Below are 21840 nucleotides of genomic sequence, written 5' to 3'. Positions count from 1 at the left end.
CAGCAAAGTTGTTTGGATGGTGTCTCGCCTAGCCTCCTGTAGGTAACTCAGGCTGGTTTGGAAGCGAGCCCTGTCGCGCGGATCGAGAAACGCGTGAAGGACAAGCAGAAAGGGTAATGGTGTTCTGTAATGCATTGAGTGCCGGGGAGGTGTCATCTAATGGAGCGCTGTGGTGGCTGATGTTCTGTCTGCTCCTATTTAACATCTGCATTATATGATCTCTATGTGAGAGGACTCGGCATGCTAATCATACTCACAGCTGATATTAAATGGCGAGGTGTTGTGAACATCGGAGAGGGCAGAGAGATAATTCAAAGGGACACAGAGAGGTTAGAAATGTGACCAGGAAATACAGGGAGTAATGAGATTTGGCTTGAAGGCAGCCTGCTAAGAATGGAGGCAGAGCATTTGGGTGCGCGATTCCCCCCCCCCCTCTTTGGGTGGAAAACAAGTGTGAGTAGCAGTAGCAGCCCATGTGGTAGGGCAGAGACACCCTGCAGAGATCATTGTCACTGCAGCTTACCTGGAGAAGGATTATTAATACTGGGCTCTGCTTTGGGCCTGGAAGGTGGTGGTGGGAGCTTGCTTGCAACACCTAGAGATGCTAACTATGACAGGCAGCCGATGGGTGCAGATGACAGACCTCCAAGAAAGAAGGATTGGCGTGTGGCTGTTGAGTCAGAATCATGATTGGAGTCATCGCCTCCCCACACTGCCATTTCCACAGAACCCCTGGCTCAGTCTGCCCACACCAGTTTGTTCTGCTACCTTTGTGCCATCAGAGTACAGCTTGCTCCCCTGCCAGGAATTCATCATAGCTTCTCATTAATGAGGCTGGATTCTTTAACTTGATCTGTCAGCTCATTGACAAATTTTGGAGACTCTTATTAGGCTCTTATTGAGGATGCACAGGACGGACATTTTATTGCTGAAGGCAGCAGCTTGTGTGTGGCGTAGCGAGCAATGAGAAGGAAATGCACAGAGGCTTTTTAATGATCTGGAAGGAAATCTTCATTAGCACTGAGATCCTGCTATCAAGAGGGGTAGTATCCCAAAGAGAGAAAAAGAGAGAACAGGGCATCAAATCTTGCATAGAGCAAGGATGGACTCATCATCCTCTTTAAGAGCAGAGTTCCAGCCAAACTTTTGCAGTGGAAGAATGTCTATTCTGGGAGAGAGTGCCTACTATTTAGGGACGGATGGATCTGTCAATTTTGGTTCTCAGTCTTCCGATCTTAAATTTAGTACTCCACATTACTGCAGTTTTTTGTGACTTAAAAAAAAATCCTTCATGAACATGGGTTGTTTTTTTTTTGCAAGAAAATTCCCCTAATAGAATGGCTTTTTGTCTGCCATTTTGTATGCCCATCAAATAGAAGGGGAAGAAATGGAGGCAGTGAGAGATTTTACTTTCTTAGGCTCCATGATCACTGCAGATGGTGACAGCAGTCACGAAATTAAAAGACGCCTGCTCCTTGGGAGAAAGGCGATGGCAAACCTAGACAGCATCTTAAAAAGCAGAGACATCACCTTGCTGACAAAGGTCCGTATAGTTAAAGCCATGGTTTTCCCAGTAGTGATGTATGGAAGGGAGAGCTGGACCATAAAGAAGGCTGATCGCCGAAGAATTGATGCTTTTGAATTATGGTGCTGGAGGAGACTCTTGAGAGTCCCATGGAGTGCAAGAAGATCAAACCTATCCATTCTTAAGGAAATCAGCCCTGAGTGCTCACTGGAAGGACAGATCGTGAAGCTGAGGCTCCAATACTTTGGCCACCTCATGAGAAGAGAAGACTCCCTGGAAAAGACCCTGATGTTGGGAAAGACGGAGGGCACAAGGAGAAGGGGACGACAGAGGATGAGATGGTTGGACAGTGTTCTCGAAGCTACCAGCATGAGTTTGACCAAACTGCGGGAGGCAGTGGAAGACAGGAGTGCCTGGCGTGCTCTGGTCCATGGAGTCATGAAGAGTTGGACATGACTAAACAACTAAACAACAACAACTAAGTCCAGCATCCTGCTCTCACAGTGGCTGACCAAATGCCTACTGGAAACCTGCAAGCTGGACATGAGTGCAACAGCACTCTGCCTACCTGCAGTTCCCAGCCTCTCCCATATTGCCTGGCTCCGCTTGCCTCACTGCCACCAGCCCAACAGGGTCGGCATGGTGGGCACTGGGAAAGGGGGTTCTGCTCAGTGCTCATGGGGTTTTCCTCTCCTTCCACTCTGTGGCCAAGGGGACAGGGAGGAGGCCAGGAGCGGTGCTGGAGGTTGGAGGTTTCTGGGGGAGCCCGTGCTGGGGTATGCGCCAGGCTGAGTAGGGAGGCTCCTTTGGGTCCTTTTGATGGCTTCTCTCGGGGGGGGGGGGGCATCCACACTGACTTGGGGTAAGGAAGCAGCGGCAGCTCAGCCTTTGAAGCTGCCTCCAGTTTTTTGCCCTCTCTAGCTCCTGGCTCAGAGCTCAGTGAGATGGGGCTGAAAGTTGGACCGTCTCCAACTTTGAATAACAAAACCAAACCCTGCATTCCATTGCGTACTACCAGAAAAAAAGCACTGGGGATCAGTAAACCTGTCCAGTTTGCTTTCTCTCTGTTTCTCATTCTCCCCATCTCGCGTTTATTTTGCCACTTCACTTTGTGATTTTTTTAATTGATTAATTAATTTCTCAGACATCTACTGCTCAAATTAGTCTCAAGGGGACTTGCAACATAAGTGTGTGTGTGTGTGTGTGTGTGTGTGTGTGTGTGTGTGTGTGTAAGTGGTTAAGAGCCCATAGCCCTTCTAAATACCTGAATATCTGAGGGTCAATCAATGGTCTTTATCAGGAAGGCTGAACATGAGTACGGGGAGGCTTGTCTCTTCTCTTCCCTGACTAGAACATGGGTAGTAGCAAGCGGCTAAATACCTAGCAATTGTCTAGTTCAGCCCCCAAAAACATTGCAATTGGAATGATTTTATGGTTTTTTTTAAATCTTGTAACTTGTAACTGCATGCTAGAAAACTATTCACTATTATTATTTTATCAGTGTATCTGAAGAAGTGTGCATGCACACGAAAGCTCATACCAAGAACTAACTTAGTTGGTCTTTAAGGTGCTACTGGAAGGAATTTTTTTATTTTGTTTTGACTATGGCAGACCAACACGGCTACCTATCTGTAACTGGAATTATTTTATTTGAATGTTGTCATGAAAATTCACCAGCAATTTAATGTGAATTTTGCCTAACATGCACCTTTTTTAAAATGCAATTTTAAAAATACAAAAAAGCAATGTCCCCTAATATAGTTTACTTTTGCACATTATTTTCACTAATATTTTCATCTTTGTACACACATTACCTTAGTAACTTTCTGTACCCAGTACTTGGCTGAAGAACTGCATTGTGAAATTCAGAAAAGTGAGAAACGTTGACAACGGCTTTGTTTTGGTTTATGTATCATTTCAGGAATTGAAGGTTAGAAAAGTTTGCCTCTAAATGCAAACTGAACCGCAGCCCTCCAACCGTAATGCAACACTAAAATATCTACTTTGCTTGTTTATTTTTTTATCCTGGCCTTTTGCTCCAGGCTGAAACAATCTGGTTGTTTCTATTTACCAACTTCCATTTGGGTGTGGGGCAAACAACAGAGGAAGAAGGAGAAACGAGCATGTTGGTCTCTATCTTATGGGGACCTTTGAACTGAAACAAAACAGCAATTTCAGAAGCAGCACCAGCAGAATAACAAAGCAACGTGACGCCTCTGCCGTTTATCTTCCTTTCAAACTGATTTCAAGGGCTCCACTCTGTACATGTGTACCATCTAAAATCGATTCTGCCCACCCCACAAAGCATCCCCTCTCAAACCAGGGATTCCATTGATCGTTCACAGAGCACCCTTTCCCAACCCAAATGAATGAATGTTGACGAAAGGTGGCTGTAAGCCTGCGGTAGTAATGGTTGGAGGTGTGCTTAAAATCAGTCTGCTTGCTTCCTCTCTCCCTCCCGTCTTTTTTTTTTTTTTTTTTTTTTGCATCTGTTCTCTGCTTTTATGGCTGGATGGGTTTATTTTTTTACGGTTCAGTGTTCTTTCCATTTGTTTTGCTTGTATTAGTCATTTATAACGTGACATCGGCGGGCGGAAAGCAAAGCTGCCATTTGGATGCAGAACACAGCAGTCGCAGGGAGCTGGTGAAACAACAGTCTACAGCCTCATGTATTAGCAACAGTAGAGATCAGAGAAATCCTCAGGGGCCAATTCTTCAGCCAGCTTTATGAGCATTTCTCCCCAACTTGACTTGTCAACTCTTGGAAGCTTGCATGTGTAAGTTTCATTTGCAGGCGGTAGCTCAGTGGTAGAGCACCTGCCTTGCAAGACGAAGGCCCCCGGTTCTCTCAGGTAGGGCTAGGGATGTCTCCCGTCTCAAACAGGGGAGAGCTTCTGCTAGCCAGAGTAGACATAAGAAGAGCCTTCAAGATCGACCCAATGGCCAGTCTAGTCCAACATCCTCCTCTCACAGTAGCCAACCAAATGCCTGTGGGAAGCCCAAACGCAGGACACGGGCACAACAGCTCTCCCGCCTCTTGTGGTTACCAGCAATTCAGAAGCAGGCTGCCTCCAACAGTGGAATACAATAATGAACTAGATGCATCAGTGGTCTGACCCTCAGTATAAGGTGGCTAAGAAGAATTCACAGGAATTTGCCCAAACATATCCTGGGATATAGCTGTGCCTGGACCTGGGTGCCTCAACATGGGACTCCCAGCAGTCAGGCCCTGGTGCCTTGCAGTCTGTTTCCATATCTAAGCCTGGAATACTGAGCTCTGTGCTTTGAAGGGGCAGTACCAGACTGCCCGAGTAGTCTGTCAGCTGACTTCCAGGACCAATCCTGGTCCACCAGGCCCTATAAAAAGAGAGCAGGGCTGCCCTAGCCCAGGTATGGTGAAGAAGCCCACCTCAGGGAGCAGATTTTGAAGCACAGAATTGGGGTGGGGTGGGGAGCAGAATTTGCCAACTTCTTAAATTTATTATATAATTTTTAACACCATGGGATTAAAATTTTCAGATTCCTTAGCACCAGGAACCAAACTGTCTTGGGTTATCTCTGAGAGAAAGAAGAGGGTGAGGTCATTGGGACTGCAGGCATCAACTGAATCTCCAAGAGGATTAGACAAACTTGTGGAGGATGAGGTTATCAGTGCATATTTTAGGATAAAATGCATTTAGAAATGCATACATTGAGAGAAAATACATATTTACATTTTGCGGGGGGGTGATATTACATATTCATATATTAAAATGTGAATTTGGGCCTGGATTAAAAAAAAATATACAGATCAATGTGCATGGCAATGCAGCAAAACAGATTTATGAAGGGCCAAACAGAAAATGACACATATAGGTAGTAGGGTGATTTGCCCACCCCTAAAAAAACACAAATCTGCCAGAAAGGCATTAAGTTGGGGCAAACTTTGCTACTGGCTGGCTACAGTCAATCACTGATAGCCCTAATGGCTTTGATTTGACCCCATTGCTGGAGGCAACATGCATCTGAATACCAGTGGCTGGGAACCGTGAGTGGAGAGAATCCTGTGGGACTCAGGCTCTGCTTGTTGGAGCAGAGGGCTGCACTAGATGAGCCTTTGGTACTGATCCAACAAGGTTGTTCTTAAGTTCATCAACAATATCACTTTGTCAGCTGTGGTGATTTGACAGTAACGAGGCCAGCAATATATCCCATGAAAGGCTCGACATCTATCTATCTATCTTGCACAGGAGACCCTTTCAGTACAGCTAAGCTATTAGTGCCTAATTAGTTAATAATAATAATAATAATAATAATAATAATAACAATAATATGTTGCTTAGCTTCCCCTTCTCTGTCCATTTGCAGCCACATAAATTTCCCTACTGAGGGCTCGGATAGGCCTTTCTGTTTATCAGAGACTGAAGGCTGTGGTTCTCTGTAGCAAACCTCTCCTGGCTTCTTGTCTTCATTAGCAAAGTTGCACTCTGGGAGTTTCCAACAGCGGTGCAACTTTAACAGCTCTGAGCGATGTGTGAGATTTCAGAAGAGCATACTTTGCCTTTGGTGGGCTTTTGCGCACTGAACCGCATTGCGCCCGTGCTCATTACTGTCAAAGGTTAGACAGAGCAACAGATTAAGGAAAGAGAGAATAAATCCTCACCATCAGCTGCTTGATCGTCGGGTGCTCCTCTGTTTCTCTGCCTGAGGCAGACTCCTTGTGAACAATTTCAACGCGGATATCGTTCTTGGCAGAAACCACACCTTTCAGATCTAAACAAAAGAGCAAGAGAGCAAAAGTTATCGCCCCACAAAGCTGCTCCATAACGTTACACGGATCCTAGCAGAATAGCAGTAGTGTCTACCTCTGCCCGCATAGGTTCACACATTAAACTTTAACAAAAATACCTTCATTCAGCTAAAATGCAACCTTGACCTTTTGATTAGATTCTAACCACCTTGCAGAGAAATGCTGCTGTTTAAACTATTAGCCCAACGTAAAGGTAAAGGTAAAGGGACACCTGACCATTAGGTGCAGTGGTGGCTGACTCTGGGGTTGCGGCACTCATCTCACTTTATTGGCCAAGGGAGCCAGCGTACAGCTTCTGGGTCATGTGGCCAGCATGACTAAGCTGCTTCTGGTGAACCAGAGCAGCGCATGGAAATGCCGTTTACCTTCCCGCCGGAGCAGTACCTATTTATCTACTTGCACTTTGACGTGCTTTCGAACTGCTAGGTTGGCAGGAGCAGGGACCGAGCAACGAGAGCTCACCCCATGGCGGGGATTCGAACCGCCAACTTTCTGATCGGCAAGTCCTAGGCTCTGTGATTTAACCCACAGTGCCACCCATGTCCCATTAGCCTGATGTAGGGACCCTATAAAGAAAAAAAAAAGCAAGGAAATACCCAGTCTCTGATTATTTCCAAACATTATCCAGTTCCCTCTATGTTAGTTTACCACAAACAAAAGCCTATCTTCCACCTCATTCACTTGCCAGAGCATGGAGTCTCCATCAGTTATCCTGGTGCTCTGGCAATGGGATTATTGCTCCTGCTTTGGAAAAACAACAACCCAGTACTGCACTCCTCCAAATTCTCCCTCTAACACACCCCTGCATGGCATGCCTTTCTCTGGAGCTTTGACTTAGTGCGACTTTCATCTTCTAGGACAGTGTTTCCCAACCTTGGGCCTCCAGCTGTTTTTGGACTACAATTCCCATCATCCCTTGCCACTGGTCTTGCTAGTCAGGGGTGATGGGAGTTGTAGTTCAAAAACAGCTGGAGGTCCAAGGTTGGGAAACACTGTTCTAGGAAACTGTTTTCTCACCTGCCATTGTACCCTAGTGTATTGGACAGAATTCCAGGAGGAATTATAGGGCAGAGCTGGGGAAACTCAGAGTTGGGGGCCAAATGTGGCCCTCCAGGCATCTCTATCTGGTTCTCAGGACTCTCCCCACACAACACCTCAGCCAGACCCCATGACTCCCAGGCCACATAAAATTTACATGTGTTGCTCCATACATTTTGTATTCTTGTCCGACCCATTCATGGCATGTGGCTCCCAGAACTGGGGGGGGGGGGGGAGGGGTTTCCCCATCCTTGTTCTATGGCATAGATGTGATTTATGTAGGGACTCTAGAAAACAGCTCAGTATTGCTCCCCTATACTGGCCATAGCTCTCTAGGGTTTCAGACAGGATTTGAATCTCACACCTTCTGCATGCAAAGCATGACTTGCTTAAGCTATTAAACCTCTTGAACTAAGAATACAACCAAGACCACACAGTCTATGAGGCCCATAAAGACAGGTGAATCCCCATTCAACAATGTGTGCCTTTTTTTAAAAAAAAGCCCTTTCACTACAATATAACAAACATTGCAATAATAAGACAGCAATCATAAACAAGTTTAATATGTTTTAATTGTTTTCATTATGAATTTTTTAGCTGTTGTAACCTGTTCTGGGACTTGCTGATGAAGGGCAGGTAATAAATACAACAACAACAACAACAACAACAACACACTAGCACATTCCAGGATTGCATGGGCATCTGATATCTAAGTAAATTATATGGGGATTTGTTAATCATTAAAATATTTCACTGTGCTATAGTTGTTAGTTTATTTCTTTATGCCTGATTTTTCCCTTAGGTAATACAAACGTACTGGGGTGTTAGGGGTGTGGAAAACTGTGCTCCTTCTGGGGTAGTTTGTCCACTTTTGGTCCCCAACCTGCACTCAGCTCTTGTTAGTGGCTCCTTGAAGCTGTCAGCATGTGACAGTGGTGACACCCTGGGAAACGGCTTAGACTGGCTGGCTAACCCAGGTGAAGGTAGCCGATGGGTCTTAAATCCTTGGTGAGTTAGAGACTTCCCCCACATGTGAAGACAGGCTCTGGTGGACTGAGAAGATAAGGCCAATAGTGGGTCCAGTGGTCAAGAAGGTGTTTTCTGCATGTGCTGTAGAGGGAAATGGGACGCAGATGAGGCTCGTCAACCTGGGAAGCTAGGAGAAGGAAAACTCTACCTTGTGGTCTTTGGGAGAAGAAAAGGCTAAAGAGTGAACCCTACACAAATCTGGAGTGGAGCCCCTCAGGAGCTTAGATAGCTTCTTGTATGCCTCTTTCTGGCAACTCCTACAGCCAAGCTAGTGACAAACATATTGCTCTGCTTTCCTTTGGACCATATTAGCAAGGCCAAGGGGGGAATCTTGTTTTCTGGGCAGCCCAGAACCTCCATACACGCTACACAGGCTTGCGTCCCGGGGGGCAACTTTGGTGTTGCTAACACAGCAACCTGAAGGCACACTCGATTGTCTCTCAAGACAGATGGATGTCAACAACAACAAGGTCGGGGCTGATCAGAACTGTAGTCCAAACATCTGGAGGCTGCTAGGTTGGAGAAAGCTGTAATAGAACCTTTCCAAAATGAGGAGGTGAGTGGCAGGGGGACAAAAGTTTAAAGGCCCTTTGCTTATTTATTTAAATAATAAATGGATGCTTTTTATGCCCATCTTTGCAGTTCCTGCACATCCTGGTTTGAGCCAGACGGCCAAACTGGAAGTACAGAGTGTCCATATGTGCAACATGCTCTTTGTTTGCTCAGCTATTGCATCTTAGTGAATCAGAGACATTATCTAATTAGTTAGCTGCCCAGCAAAGTAGGAATGCTGGGTATTCTCAAGGAGAGCACTGCACAGTCAGTGGCAGATGCTGAGCTGGAAGGGGGTGGCCTGCTTTCATGCAGCAACTGAGAGAAAAGAAGGGCAGTGGGATTTAGTGACTTGCGTTCCAGCCCCAACATCTCCCGCCAGTTTCCCAGGAGGAGAATGATGCTCTTTGAAGAGACTGTTTTTGAAAAATTAAACCAAAGATACCAAACAGCAGGCCTGAAAGGAAAGAAAATGCTTCTCTCTGTGTGTGCCTAAGATTAAAGGCAGCAGAGGAGGTAAACCTAAACAGCTCCAGGCTTTGAAGAAACAGACTGAGAAGTGGGTCTGCAATTCCTAACTGGCCTTTGTCTTTCTTAGGATCTCCCAAGCTAAGCTCCAGAGCAGGAATGGGGAACCTACAGCCCTCCAGAACATTGTTGGACCAGCTACCACCATCCCTGACTACCAGCCATACTGGCTGGGGCTGATAGGAGTTGGAGCCCAACAACATCTGGAGGGATATAAGAAGGCATCCTTTTCTATTCCTTCCTGTATTTGTCTCATGCAGCACTGTTTTCGTTCCCTTGCAGTTCACCTTCTGCCCAAACCCACCTTATTTGTCTTGCTGTCCACTGTGGTGAAATCATGTAACTTACAGACTTGAGAATTGTAGCCATGCAGGAAGAAGCAGCTCTCACTTCAGGCAGAGGTTGTGGGTTGTATTAATGGGAGATGGAACTGGACACTGGTCCAAACAGAGGACTCTGCCTCACCAACCTCAGATTGCAATCAGGCAGCCCCTCACCACCTGCCTGCCTTCTTCTTCATAGCCAGTCCTGGGGGTAGCACTAGCCTACGTAGTCTCAATTTTGCCCTTGTAGAACTCAGCAGGGAGGAGGATGGGGCAAAAATAGAATGAGTTGGCTCTGCCTCTCATTTGCTCCCTCTCTATCTGTCATTGGTTCTTGCTCCATGTACCATGTACCTTTCACTCTACAAGTCTCAGAGGGTACCAGCCACCACTGGAAAGTCTCAACCATGACTTTCAGCAACTTCTTCTGTTCAAGCCTTGTTGAAATGAATGGGAACTGTGGGGCTGGCACAGGAGAAGGTCTCCATGGGCTGTGCTCCTTGCTAATTCGTGGGAGGGGAAGCCATTTGTGTTTGTCCTCTCAGGCAGTGATATATCTTGAGCCATTTCTGAATGCCGCCAGTCTGTTTGCTTAAAGGTGCATGCAAAGTGGCATCCTGTTAAGCTTTTGCAAACTGGCATCCTATTAAGCATGTATGGAATTGGGCTGAATTTAGTCATTTATGTTGGTGTCCTTGATTTCCCATTTGATTGCAAAAAATAATAATCATCCTTAAAAAATGGGGTCAGGGGGAAAGAGAGACCTGAAAAGTCTTCAGCATTTTTCTCATCACATCCTGCAGATTGCAGCTGTGGGACTTAACAACTTGAGCGACTCGGCAAAAGGGGGCACTTTACAACCTAATCTGGAGACACATTGGAATGGGAGTTGTTTTGAAATCCCTATAAATAATGCATGCTTTCAAGTGACAGGCTATGGATCATCTCTTTGGCTGGTTTTTTGAAAGATGGAATACTTTATAGGAGGCACTAACTCAAGTGTTCATGTGTCTGCTGTTCAGTCTATCATCCAAACAAGAGGATGCTTGTGGCTTCCAAGAGGCAGAGAGATAGCAGAGGTGTTGAAAGAGAGGGAAGGGTATGGAGCAGGACCCTGGTGCCAACTTGCACTTTCCATCTCATTATTGCTCCAAGGAGGCCCACACTCAAGACCTCCACAATGCTGCTTCCATTCATAAGCACTGAAACAAACATGTAGGAAGAATTACTTGCAGTGAAAGAGGATTTAACACAGGTGGCACAGGGCAGCCGGCACAAAAGAATCTTCAGCAAATGGCCATACAAAATGGCTACCATCCCCAAGCTGGTGCACTCCAGATGTTTTGAACTACAACTCCCACCATTCCTGACCATTGGCCATGCTGTTTAGGGCTGATGGGAGTTGGAGTCCAACAGCATCAAGAGGCTGCCAGGTTGGGGAAGATTGATACGTGGTGTTTAGCATTTATAGTGCCTGAGGTGCCAGCACATAATGGCTGCCATGGGCAGCAGAAAAAGAGGTGTCCATGCTCTGTACCAGTGAGTTTCATCACAATAAAAGCACTGCAGCCAATCATTTTGTTTTCATCCCAAAGGTGAAGAAAGGCATGCAAATGCTTGTCCAGCAAGGAAATGCAGAGGGGAAAAATATAGGTCCCTTAGTTGTCACAAGGTAAAAAAAAAATCAAGGTTACTAGTACCTGGAGTGTGTCTGAATTAGCATCCCTTCCTCCAGGGCAAAGGCTCCTTAATTGATAACCTGGTGCCACCAGCCAAATCAATACTTAATTTACTGATTTTCTTATACCTTTTTCTTGATAATGTGTTCTGAGACCACTGTTGGCCTATCCTCCAGGCATCTACTAGTAATGGGTTTATGAACACATCAAGATGGAATTTTCCAAGCTTCATGATGCAGGGAAAGCATTTATCCCTTCTGGTTTTGTCCCCTTTTTCTTTCTTGTAGTTTATTGCTTCTTCCTGTTCTCTGTCCAAGAGTAGAAATAATGTCCTGAGCACCAAAAGCCTCAGCATTTAATCACAATGAAAAGCCAATTACGGCCTCATAGAGTCCTCTCTTAGGGACGTTACTCCTTAAATAACTTGTGGCTTGTAATGTCATCCAGGAAACAACAACAGATGTGTATTAAGCCCGTTAAAATATGTCCCCTGAGGAATCTCTCTGCTTACTGTATACATAATTTGCTTGTGATGCCTTTTGCTTCCTCTCATTAAAGCAGGAGTGAGAATCGCCTTCTGTGATACCTGCTCTACCGCCCGTGACCCGTCATTAGCTTAGTCAGGCTTTTCCTGATTCCTAGCCAAGAAATTTGAGGCTATGAGCAAGCATATTTCAAGAGTGTTTTTGCTTCAGAATGGAGGAGCCCCCAACCACTGACTGCTGAGTCACCTAGTAGGGGCTCTGGTAAACCCTTATTGAGGTGGTTCCCCATGGTACCTGCTAATGCATTTGCAGGGTCACCTAGTGGTACCCCTGGGAAATCAATGCACAATGCATTTGACCATAAAGAAGCTAGGCTGTGATTTGGAGCAGTTCCAAAAATAAAAATAAAAATAAATAATTTCTCTGCTTCCCTTGGGAGACAAATCCACACACTCTCCATAGCAGTTAATTCATTTTTTTCAAAAGTACATTAAGATTTCTAAAAGAATACACAATCCATAAAAGAGAGAGGAGGAGGGAAATCATACTATTCACTACCACAACACATTATCCCAAAAGTAGTTAAACTAGAAATAAATGGTTTTCTACATTATAATTGGCTAGGTACTTCATGCAGAAAGCAGATGATCTAAATTTCCATTAGTGCCAAAATAGCTATTTCAGAAAGTTACAAGCTTTGCCGATGTTAACTGAAACGTATCTGATCCCTCTCAGTTTTCCCAGGTCCTAACAAAATTTGCTAATTTAATTAATGGTGGAGTTTCTCCTCATATATTGATCGGATTGCTGAGGCTTTCCATGACTTCACTAACTTCCATGACTGCCCAGTTTTAAAAGGTGTCAAGTCTGGACTCTAAGGCTTGTTTGTCTGTCCAAGCATCCCCCAACCTGGAGCCAACAGCAAAAAGGTATATGTAAGATGGAAATGGAGACCAAGAGCTCATTGGGGATTGCATTTGACTGTGTTGCTGGGGGGGGGGGACAGATTTTTTTAAAAAACAACAACCTTGGAATCTACAGCAGCAATATATATTATATGAGTTGAGTGCTTGCTCTACGTATCCTTCCAATTTTGAATCAGAAATATTGTGCACCTCTTTGAGAAATGCCACCCCAAGGTGTATTTACAAGTACAGCTCTATGGAAAAATTGTTGTGCTGGAATTGGCCAATAGACAATAGACTGATGTTTTTGTTTACAAGTATATCCAGATTAGTCTACCCATCATTTTTCCTACGCAACATCTCTGGCTGCTTGAAAGCCAGAATTCTTTCATGCAGAACAAAGTCTGCTGCACAGGGCGATTTCCAGCCCCAAACGCATCTTGTGTGCTGTTTGTTGAATGGCAAATGCTTGTGTAGGTCTTCTCTGGAGATGGGATAGCATCTGCTGCCCAGGCAGGTGTCCCCCAGAAAGCTACTTCTACAAACTGGACGGACTCTTTCCCTCCCTACTCTCTCCCAGAGAAGGGAACAGATAATGTTTGAGGAGGTTGCCAGGAAGAAGACGTTATGAGTGACAGATGGCCATATGGTGGCAAATGTGCCATGCTGAGCATTGGTATTCTATGTGTTTTCCTCATCTGAGCAGCATATTTTGCAAGCAGTGAGAGATGTAAGACAAAACACTTCTCTGAGGATATCCTCTGTGGTTATGGAAGCATGGTTGCACACTCCTATTTTAGAGAAAAAGCCATTACACTGCAGAGGGATGGTGGGTGTCTCACACAACTCAAAAAGTTGTCCCAAAAAACTGCAAAGTTCAAAAGTCTACTGAGGCCAAGCCTAGAACCTACAGGAGGTTTGAATGGGTGATGTGAGGTATCAGGCAATGACATCAGCTGTGTTTTCCCCAGTGCTAGCCATAAGACCTTTGCCAACAAAGGTCCGTATAGTTAAAGCCATGGTTTTCCCAGTAGTGATGTATGGAAGTGAGAGCTGGACCATAAAGAAGGCTGATCGCCGAAAAATTGATGCTTTTCAATTATGGTGCTGGAGGAGACTCTTGAGAGTCCCATGGACTGCAAGAAGATCAAACCTATCCATTCTTAAGGAAATCAGCCCTGAGTGCTCACTGGAAGAACAGATCATGAAGCTGAGGCTCCAGTACTTTGGCCACCTTATGAGATGAGAAGACTCCCTGGAAAAGACCCTGATGTTGGGAAAGATGGAGGGCACAAGGAGAAGGGTATGACAGAGGATGAGATGGTTGGACAGTGTTCTCGAAGCTACCAGCATGAGTTTGACCAAACTGCGGGAGGCAGTGGAAGACAGGAGTGCCTGGTGTGCTCTGGTCCATGGGGTCACGAAGAGTCGGACACGACTAAATGACTAAACAACAACAGCCATAAGAGAGATTGGCTGGGAGTGAGGATCACTTCCCAAGGAAGAATCTCTCCACTAATGAGGTTGCTTCCTCTGAGCCTGGCTTATGGATCTTTGATGACGAGTCTCTGATAACACTGAAGATGACACAACTCTCCTGAGACTGGGGTTCACTTTGCATCATCTCTGCTTTGACACATCCCACTGCTATTACACCAATGAGTTGGCGCTCAAGGGATATCCCTGCCAATCTCAAGTCTTAGTGCTACTTGCTGGGCTTGTGGCACAAATCCTACTGTGGAGTCAGCTGGCCCATCAATGGATGCCGTTTTCTTCAGCAAAGTGCACACCTTCAATTTTCAGCTACTTTTAAATCATAAACACATTTACTGGAAATGTGTGGGCTCAGTAAAACTCAGACCTTTTAAATGTAAGCGTGTTCATGTTTGTTTGTGAAATTCTTTCCCAAGGGAAAACCACCTGATTGGTTGAATTGACTCTTTTTGGGAAAGCAGCAAAAACATGGGTTTTGTGTGTGTTTTTGCTACTCTTTGGGGGCTCAGTACTCATTTTTAGGAATTATCTCTTGCTTTTAGGGTGCTCTTGTTTTTATTGGTGGCTTTTACACATCTTTTAGTCAACCTTTTATCCCCCTGCCCCAACATATTCTTAGTTGCTACAGAGAGCTGATGCTAGCAATATAATCTTATAGGAACTGATCCGTTCCTCAACTCTGCAACAAATGTGTGGTCCAGAAAGAGTTGTCCTCTGCATTTTTCATTTCTCCTAATTTTGTGATTCTCAACTGCCTGGTGCTTTCACAAGGACCACTGCCACATAACTGGAAACCTGGACCAAAACTAACAAAATAAATTTCAATAGGGACAAATGTAAGGTTCTGCACTTAGGCAGGAACAACCAGCTGCACACATATAAGATGGAGAACACCTGACTTGCCAGTAGTACATGTGAAAAGGATCTAGGGGTCTGAGTAGATCACAAGCTTAAACTGAAAATCGTGTTATGCAGCAGCAGCAAAACAAACAAACAAAACAAGCAAACAAAAAGCTAATGCTATTCTAGGCTGCATCAACAGAAGTATAGTGTCCAGATCAAAGGAAATAATAGTACCACTCTATTCTGTCTTGGTCAGACCACACCAGGGATACTGTGTCCCTTTCTGGGCACCACAATTTGACAAGCTGGAATGTGTGCAGGGGAGGGTGACAAAGATTATCAAGGGTCTGGAAACCAAGCCATATGAGGAACAGTTGAGGAAGTTAGGTATGTTTAGCCTGGAAAAGAGGAGACTGAGGGGAGATGTGATAGCCATCTTCAAATATCTAAAGTTTGTTTTCTCCTGCTCCAGAGGGTAGAGCCCAAGCCAATGGATTCAAGTTACAAGAAATGAGATTCTGACTAAACAGGAAGGACTTTGACAGTAAAAGCTGTTCAGCAGTGGAACAGACTCCCTTGGGAGGCGGTGGGTTCTCCTTCATTTGGGTTTATAAGCAGAGGTTGGATGGATGCTTTAGTTGAGATTCCTGCATTGTAGGGGGTTGGACTAGATGATTCTATCATAATGTTCATTCCACAATTGCAAGAAATTGTGATTCTAGGCCACCCCTGCACTATAAATTTAAAGCAGTATTGTATCACTTTAAGCAATCCCCCAAAGTATCCTATAATTTGTTAAAGTGCTGGGAGTTGTTAGGAAACCCCACAGAGCTCCTTGGGAAGATGGTTTGATAGTTAAACCAGTCTGAGAATTGAATATGGGTAGCCTAACAACTCTCAGAACCCTTACAGTTCCAAGGCCTTATTAGGGGCAAGCCATTACTGCTTAAAGTGGAATGATATTACTGTAACTGTCTAGTGCAGATGGGGCACTAGTGTGGCAGCACTTATGCTCTGAAATTCCCTGACTACAGTATTGATAATAGGCAGGCACCTTTATGGCACAGTTTTCACCACTTACTTATTTTATTTTGTTTTGTTTAAGCATGTTTACTCAGATATGTCGGTATATTACATACATTTGCTTTTAAAAACTGTTGATTATTCTGTATTTTGGCAATTTCATTATTTTTTTTACTGTTTTAACACTTGTTTTGAGTGCATTTTTTTAATGAATATTTTACACCACTTAGAGATTTCTTTTGATTAAGTGGTATAGATGCCTTGTTAAATAAAATAAAATATATATTAGGATAAAATGCATTTAGAATTGGGCGTTTTATATCTTAAAAGTATGTATTTAAACAAGAATTTTCATGCAAATTAGATTAATGTAGAAATGGTTTGGAATGGACTTATGAATGAACACTTGCAAAAGTGATATAGCCTAGAAATACACTGATCCACTCATGATACACACACACATTTCATGAAGCAGATTCTCCTTTAACAAGGACTCCTTTTGCTTCATGGGAGACCCATGGAACTTGGCACTGCAGTTGTTAATATGTCTAGAGGGAATGAGAAAATACCTGTCAGCAAGGACTAAATCCAACCTCTATTGAATTCCAATGAAAACAGAAATGGGAGTAGAAATTGCCAATTTTTGTTTATTCATGCCATGTCTGTAGCAGAAATCTACCCAGCAAATACAATCAGTATTCACTGTTGTTCTGTTCAGTCCACAAATGATACGCAATTGGCTACACCTCTCTCAAATTCGTGTATTTAATTATTTAAGCAAATCACATAATTTTGCCACAGCAGCTAGCAAGAGGAATAGCGTAGTTTTTGGCAGAAGACAAACTGCAGCAGAATGCAGACAGCACTGCATGGGATTAACAAGAGGGCAGAACAGAAAGCAATGCTTTCTTCCATCCATGTCAGTTAGCTCAGTTTGTTTTGAGTTCTGCATGCAGAGCTGAGGGTGGGCAAGGGACTGCTGAAGCAGATCAGCATGCAAATCAACACCACCACCACCTCATGCACACTGTTCATGGATGCTTGCAGCTTGTGAATCAAGACAGAGTAGACCCAAAGGTTTCATTTAGAGTCTTGGGAATGCCACTAGCTTGGCTCCAGCCTCCAAACATCCGGTGCTTTGAAACTCTGGCTTTGCTTCCTAATCCAAGCCTTGGCACCACTGCTGCATGCCTGATCTGTCATCATCACAAATATACCAATGTTAGATGTTGTGTGCCCTGCAAATAATCCAGAGCCATCTGGTTACATCAAATAAGGAGTAGGTAATGAGCCACATGTTCTTCCTCTGTCCCAGGATCAGAGGAATGATACAGTGTGCTCACATCTATCTTAAAAGAAAAGAAAGATGAGGGGAATGTGCAGACGAGACTGATTATGTCTGACCGCTGACACCGCAACGACGAGTTGGCCCATTTTCTATTGAGCAAGCTTGAATGGTGCCATCATCGCTGAATGATTCCACTGAAATTGAATTGGCCTCTTCTCAGGTCTTAGCCGCGCGCCTGCCCATCAAAAAATACTTACCAAAATGCAAGATTAATGGCTGCCAGATATTTAATTTGCTAATACCTGAAAGAGCCGCTTAATGGGGTTTGGGGAGAGTCATAAAAGGGGGGGGGGGAGTGGGGGGGAAGCAGACACAATTATTGCTGTTAAGAACAAACTAGTATGCAGGCCCAGCCATTCATTAAGCAAGTCCAGGGAGAGCTTCTGGCTCTTTGATTTCTTTGCAAACAATCCAGAAAGAACCAACTGCTATATATATATATATATTGGCACCGCAACACAGGGATTTTGCATAGTGTTTGGCTTATTTGTCTTTCACTATCCCTACAGTTAGAGGCATGGTTGAGGACTGCTTGTTCTCTCTTCCTGTCTCAGAAGCTCAGAACAATCACTCTCCCTTCCCCCGATGGTTTGATCCCTGTTCGCTCAGCCAACAATCATTATTTAACTTCTATGCTTTTTTTCCCTAATGAGCTGCTCCTGTTTACCTCCACAATCCTTTTCTTGCATTTGTGATGTTTATTTTAACATCTGCTTTGTCGACTAGGCAGCAAAGCCAACAGCATTACGGGCTCAGCAAGGGATTCGAGTATAGATTTCATTTTAAATGTATAGCCTTCCTGATCCCTGCAGGCTCAGAACGGGGAGCAATGTTCATAAAACCAAGACATCTTTTAGTATAAGATAAAAGCAACACGTTAATACGAAGCTAATGCATATTTCTGCTGTATTCTCCATACATTTGGTCAAATGCTAAAGAAGAAGTCTGATGTCACCTCCAGATGGGGTTGGTGCTACAACTAGGAGGAGCAGGCTGTCCACCCCAGGGCTGATACTGGGGTCCCATGAGAAAAGCAGTAAATGGCACTGTCTCCAGGTCTAAGAGCCACATTTTAAGAAGGAGATTGACCTGGCTGATGAGGAGGTCTGGAGAAGCCAAGTCTGTGGAAGAATGGTTGAAAGAGCTGGGTATGTTTGGTTTGGAGAAGAGAAGTTTAAGAGGAGGCATGGTCAATGTCTTCAAACATCTGAAGAGTAACAGCAATGCTTGGTGGCTGGTGCAAATATCAATCTTATCTATCTGGCTGTCAAAGAAAAGGCACAAACTGATCATTTCTCCAGATGGCAAGATTAGCACCAATTGGGTGGAAATTCTAGGAAAGCAGATGACAGCTAAGAATAAATCTCCAAATGGCAAGAGCTGCTCGATGGTGGAGATGGAAGTAGGGATGTCAGAAAAACAGGAGCAGAAACTGCCAATGTCTGCTTATTTGTCCCATGTCCAGAACAGAACTCAATCTAGCAATTATAATCAGTGTTCACTGTTGTTGTTGCTTTTAGTCTGCAAATGATATGGAATAGTCTCTCTCTATCTCTCTCTTCCCCGCTCCCCTTTTTGCATTGTGGTTCCTTTGCATTGAAATGAATGGAGTGGGATAATAAAATGAAAATATAATTAAATAATTTCACCACAGTGGACAGTGAGATGAGTAACGCAACTTTTGGTGGAAGCCAAACTGCAGCACAATGGAAACAGTGCTGCATGTGGCAAATACAGTACATGGCAGAATGGAAAGTTGCTTCGCAAGTGTATTCTGCAACATGCCATTGACACATTATTAGTGTGTTAGTAGTGAATTTATACTGGGCCATCATTCTGCTTTATTAGTTGTTATGTGATTTCCCAATGTTGCTGTTTTATTTTCATCTGGAAGGGAACTCTTGTGCTATAGCACAACAAAAGTGGCACAAATAAACCAGCAACCTAGAACATTTGCAGTCTGAAAAGTTTCAGGATTTCAGCAGGGAGATACAGGACATGAACTGACTGCAAACAAAGAGTACATTTGCCTCAAAACTGCTGCAGGTGCAAATGGTGCTGAAAATGGCATCATGCATACAGTGGCGTAGCGTGGGGGGTGCAGGGGGGGCCGGCCACACCGGGCGCAACATCTGGGGGTTAGGGAAATCCACGGGTTAGGGGGCGCAAATCCACGGGTTAGGGGGCGCAAATTACTTGCCTTGCCCCGGGTGCTGATAACCCACGCTACGCCACTGCATGCATAACTGTCCCAATACCATCATGAGCACAAATAATCATGAATGTACAATGAAAAGGACACCTGGAGAGGCCCTGAAATGCAGTGCTGCAACAGCATGCTGAAGTTTACATGGGGTAGCTCTACAATGTACTTCCTTCACATTACTTCCCACATTTATGGCATGGTTTAATGGTGGGTCACAAGGACAACTTAAGCATGAAGTCACAAGGACAACTTAAGCATGTGTACAAAACAAGTTGGATTTAGTCAACCAATAATATCGTACATCCATATCATGTTCACCCTTGACGTGTGTGCAGCAAGAGCTCAGAGCTATTCTACACATTGCACTTAGGAGCACAGATGTGTAAAATAGCTGACACCTGATGGTCTGCCTTAACACTGAGTCAGACCACTGGCCTATCTATCAGCAGCAGATCTTCAGGGTTTTAGGCACGGTATTTCCAAGCACTACCTGGAGATGTCAGGAACTGAACCTGGGCCTCTCTGCATGCAACACATGTGCTCTACCATTGGGTTACATTCCCTTCTCTTAATTACAGATAGAGCCATCAACCTAATATAATGAAAGTTCCCTTCCCTATAGACTTCCCAAATGATTTTACCTAGCCGAAGTTGACTCCTCCCAAGCTGTCTCCATCCCAGTGTCATGATTGGAGGGATAAAATGTTTATCATAACCAGGGAATCAAGGCCAGACGGGTCTTTGAGGACGTCACAAGAAGAGGCAGCTTTGGATAAACTTACATTACCTCTCCATGTGGTTTTCCTAGGCAGAGAAGAAGGGCTTCCAGACTTCCAGCATGATATGGTCAGAGAGTCAACTGAATAAAAAGAAGGTGACTTACTTCTCTGCGAGCGAGCACAGCAGAAGGCCACAATGGTGGCCATCAACACCAAAAACGCCACACCAGCTCCAACTGCCACGCCTATGATGACTGCCATTGGCACTGACTCTGGAAAAAACAAGAGAGCAAATGAAGTGGAGATGGGCTCCAGATATCATCAACTTTTGTCCTTTCTCATTGTCCCCCATTCACTACCAGAACCCTGGTTGTCTATTATCAGATCCTCCTACAGTCAAACATTAAGGCCACGTCTGCACTATACATTTTTCCTAACAGCTCTCAGCACCCTTAAGAAACAACAGTTGCCAAGATTATTAGGTGATGAAAGTGGTATGAAATTGCTTCAAATGTATGGTGCAGATGGGGCCTAAGATTAGTGCCGAACTAATAAAATGCAAGGGTAGCTTGGTGAATGACACATGGTATACTCAAATGAGTTGGTTAGGGACTTGTTTGTTCAGAGGGAAGACAAATGGAGATGTGTGGCACATGTCACTGACCCCTGGATCTCTCACATTTGGCAAAACAAATGCAAACATTGCTGGTAGAGGCCAGGGTAGGGTGAATGTGGGTGATTTATTCAGTTTAGTGCAGGTGAACTATTTGAAATATTAAGACTTTTGCAGAGGAGACAGGGAAATAATAATAATAATAATAATAATAATAATAATAATAATAATAATAATAAATCCAGGCAGCACACATTCTGGGCATGTGTAAATTTGCTGCACAGGTATGTAATTCTGATACTAAGCAAAGGATGTGGCACACTGGAAACCTCAGCTTTTGTTTCAAAATCATAAGGAAAGAAAGTTTACGGTTCTTACAAAAATCTGTGTCGATACTGTGTGCCCAGGAGGTGGCTAGAGTCGAGTACACAGCTCTAAACTCTGAGAACATCTTGACCCCCATCCATTCATTTTCTGGACGGACCATGTGTTGGCTTCCTAGGGGCTTGGTGTTTGGTGACTAAAACGACATCATTTATACTCATTTAGCATGTCTGGTCACAAATCTGACCTAACAAACTGAAATACGTTATGGTGGAGATGTGTAGTTTTCCTTTATGAATGGCTGGATGCTTCAGACTCTCCAAACAGACTGAGTCACCTTGTAGAGAGTTTATAAGCAGATACCATCAGCACTGGCTGAGAGATGCAAGAACAGCATCCAGTAGGAGCAGCAGTTTT

The 21840-nt window shown here is 44.3% G+C and overlaps 1 protein-coding gene and 1 long non-coding RNA gene across 4 annotated transcripts in view; one reads left to right on the top strand and one right to left on the bottom strand.

Moving 5' to 3' along the window:
* Positions 1-21840, bottom strand: part of KIRREL3 (kirre like nephrin family adhesion molecule 3) — a 761094-nt gene that overhangs the window by 17118 nt on the left and 722136 nt on the right. For all 3 annotated transcript variants that reach the window (XM_079955017.1, XM_079955019.1, XM_079955018.1), the window contains 2 exons: positions 20651-20758; positions 6168-6277 (listed from right to left, as the gene is read on the bottom strand). In XM_079955017.1, the coding sequence (XP_079811143.1) occupies positions 6168-6277; positions 20651-20758 (218 nt within the window). The remainder of the gene's footprint in view (positions 1-6167; positions 6278-20650; positions 20759-21840) is intronic.
* LOC307204023 lies at positions 4942-11366 on the top strand. Its single transcript, XR_013833464.1, has 3 exons — positions 4942-5105; positions 7950-8937; positions 9532-11366. It is a non-coding gene; the product is annotated as an uncharacterized lncRNA (long non-coding RNA).

The sequence above is a fragment of the Podarcis cretensis genome (genome assembly GCF_951804945.1).
Source record: "Podarcis cretensis genome assembly, chromosome: 15".
NCBI lineage: Eukaryota > Metazoa > Chordata > Lepidosauria > Squamata > Lacertidae > Podarcis > Podarcis cretensis.
The sequence above is the reverse complement of the archived record's forward strand: the minus strand, read 5'-3'. Positions and strand labels throughout refer to the sequence as shown.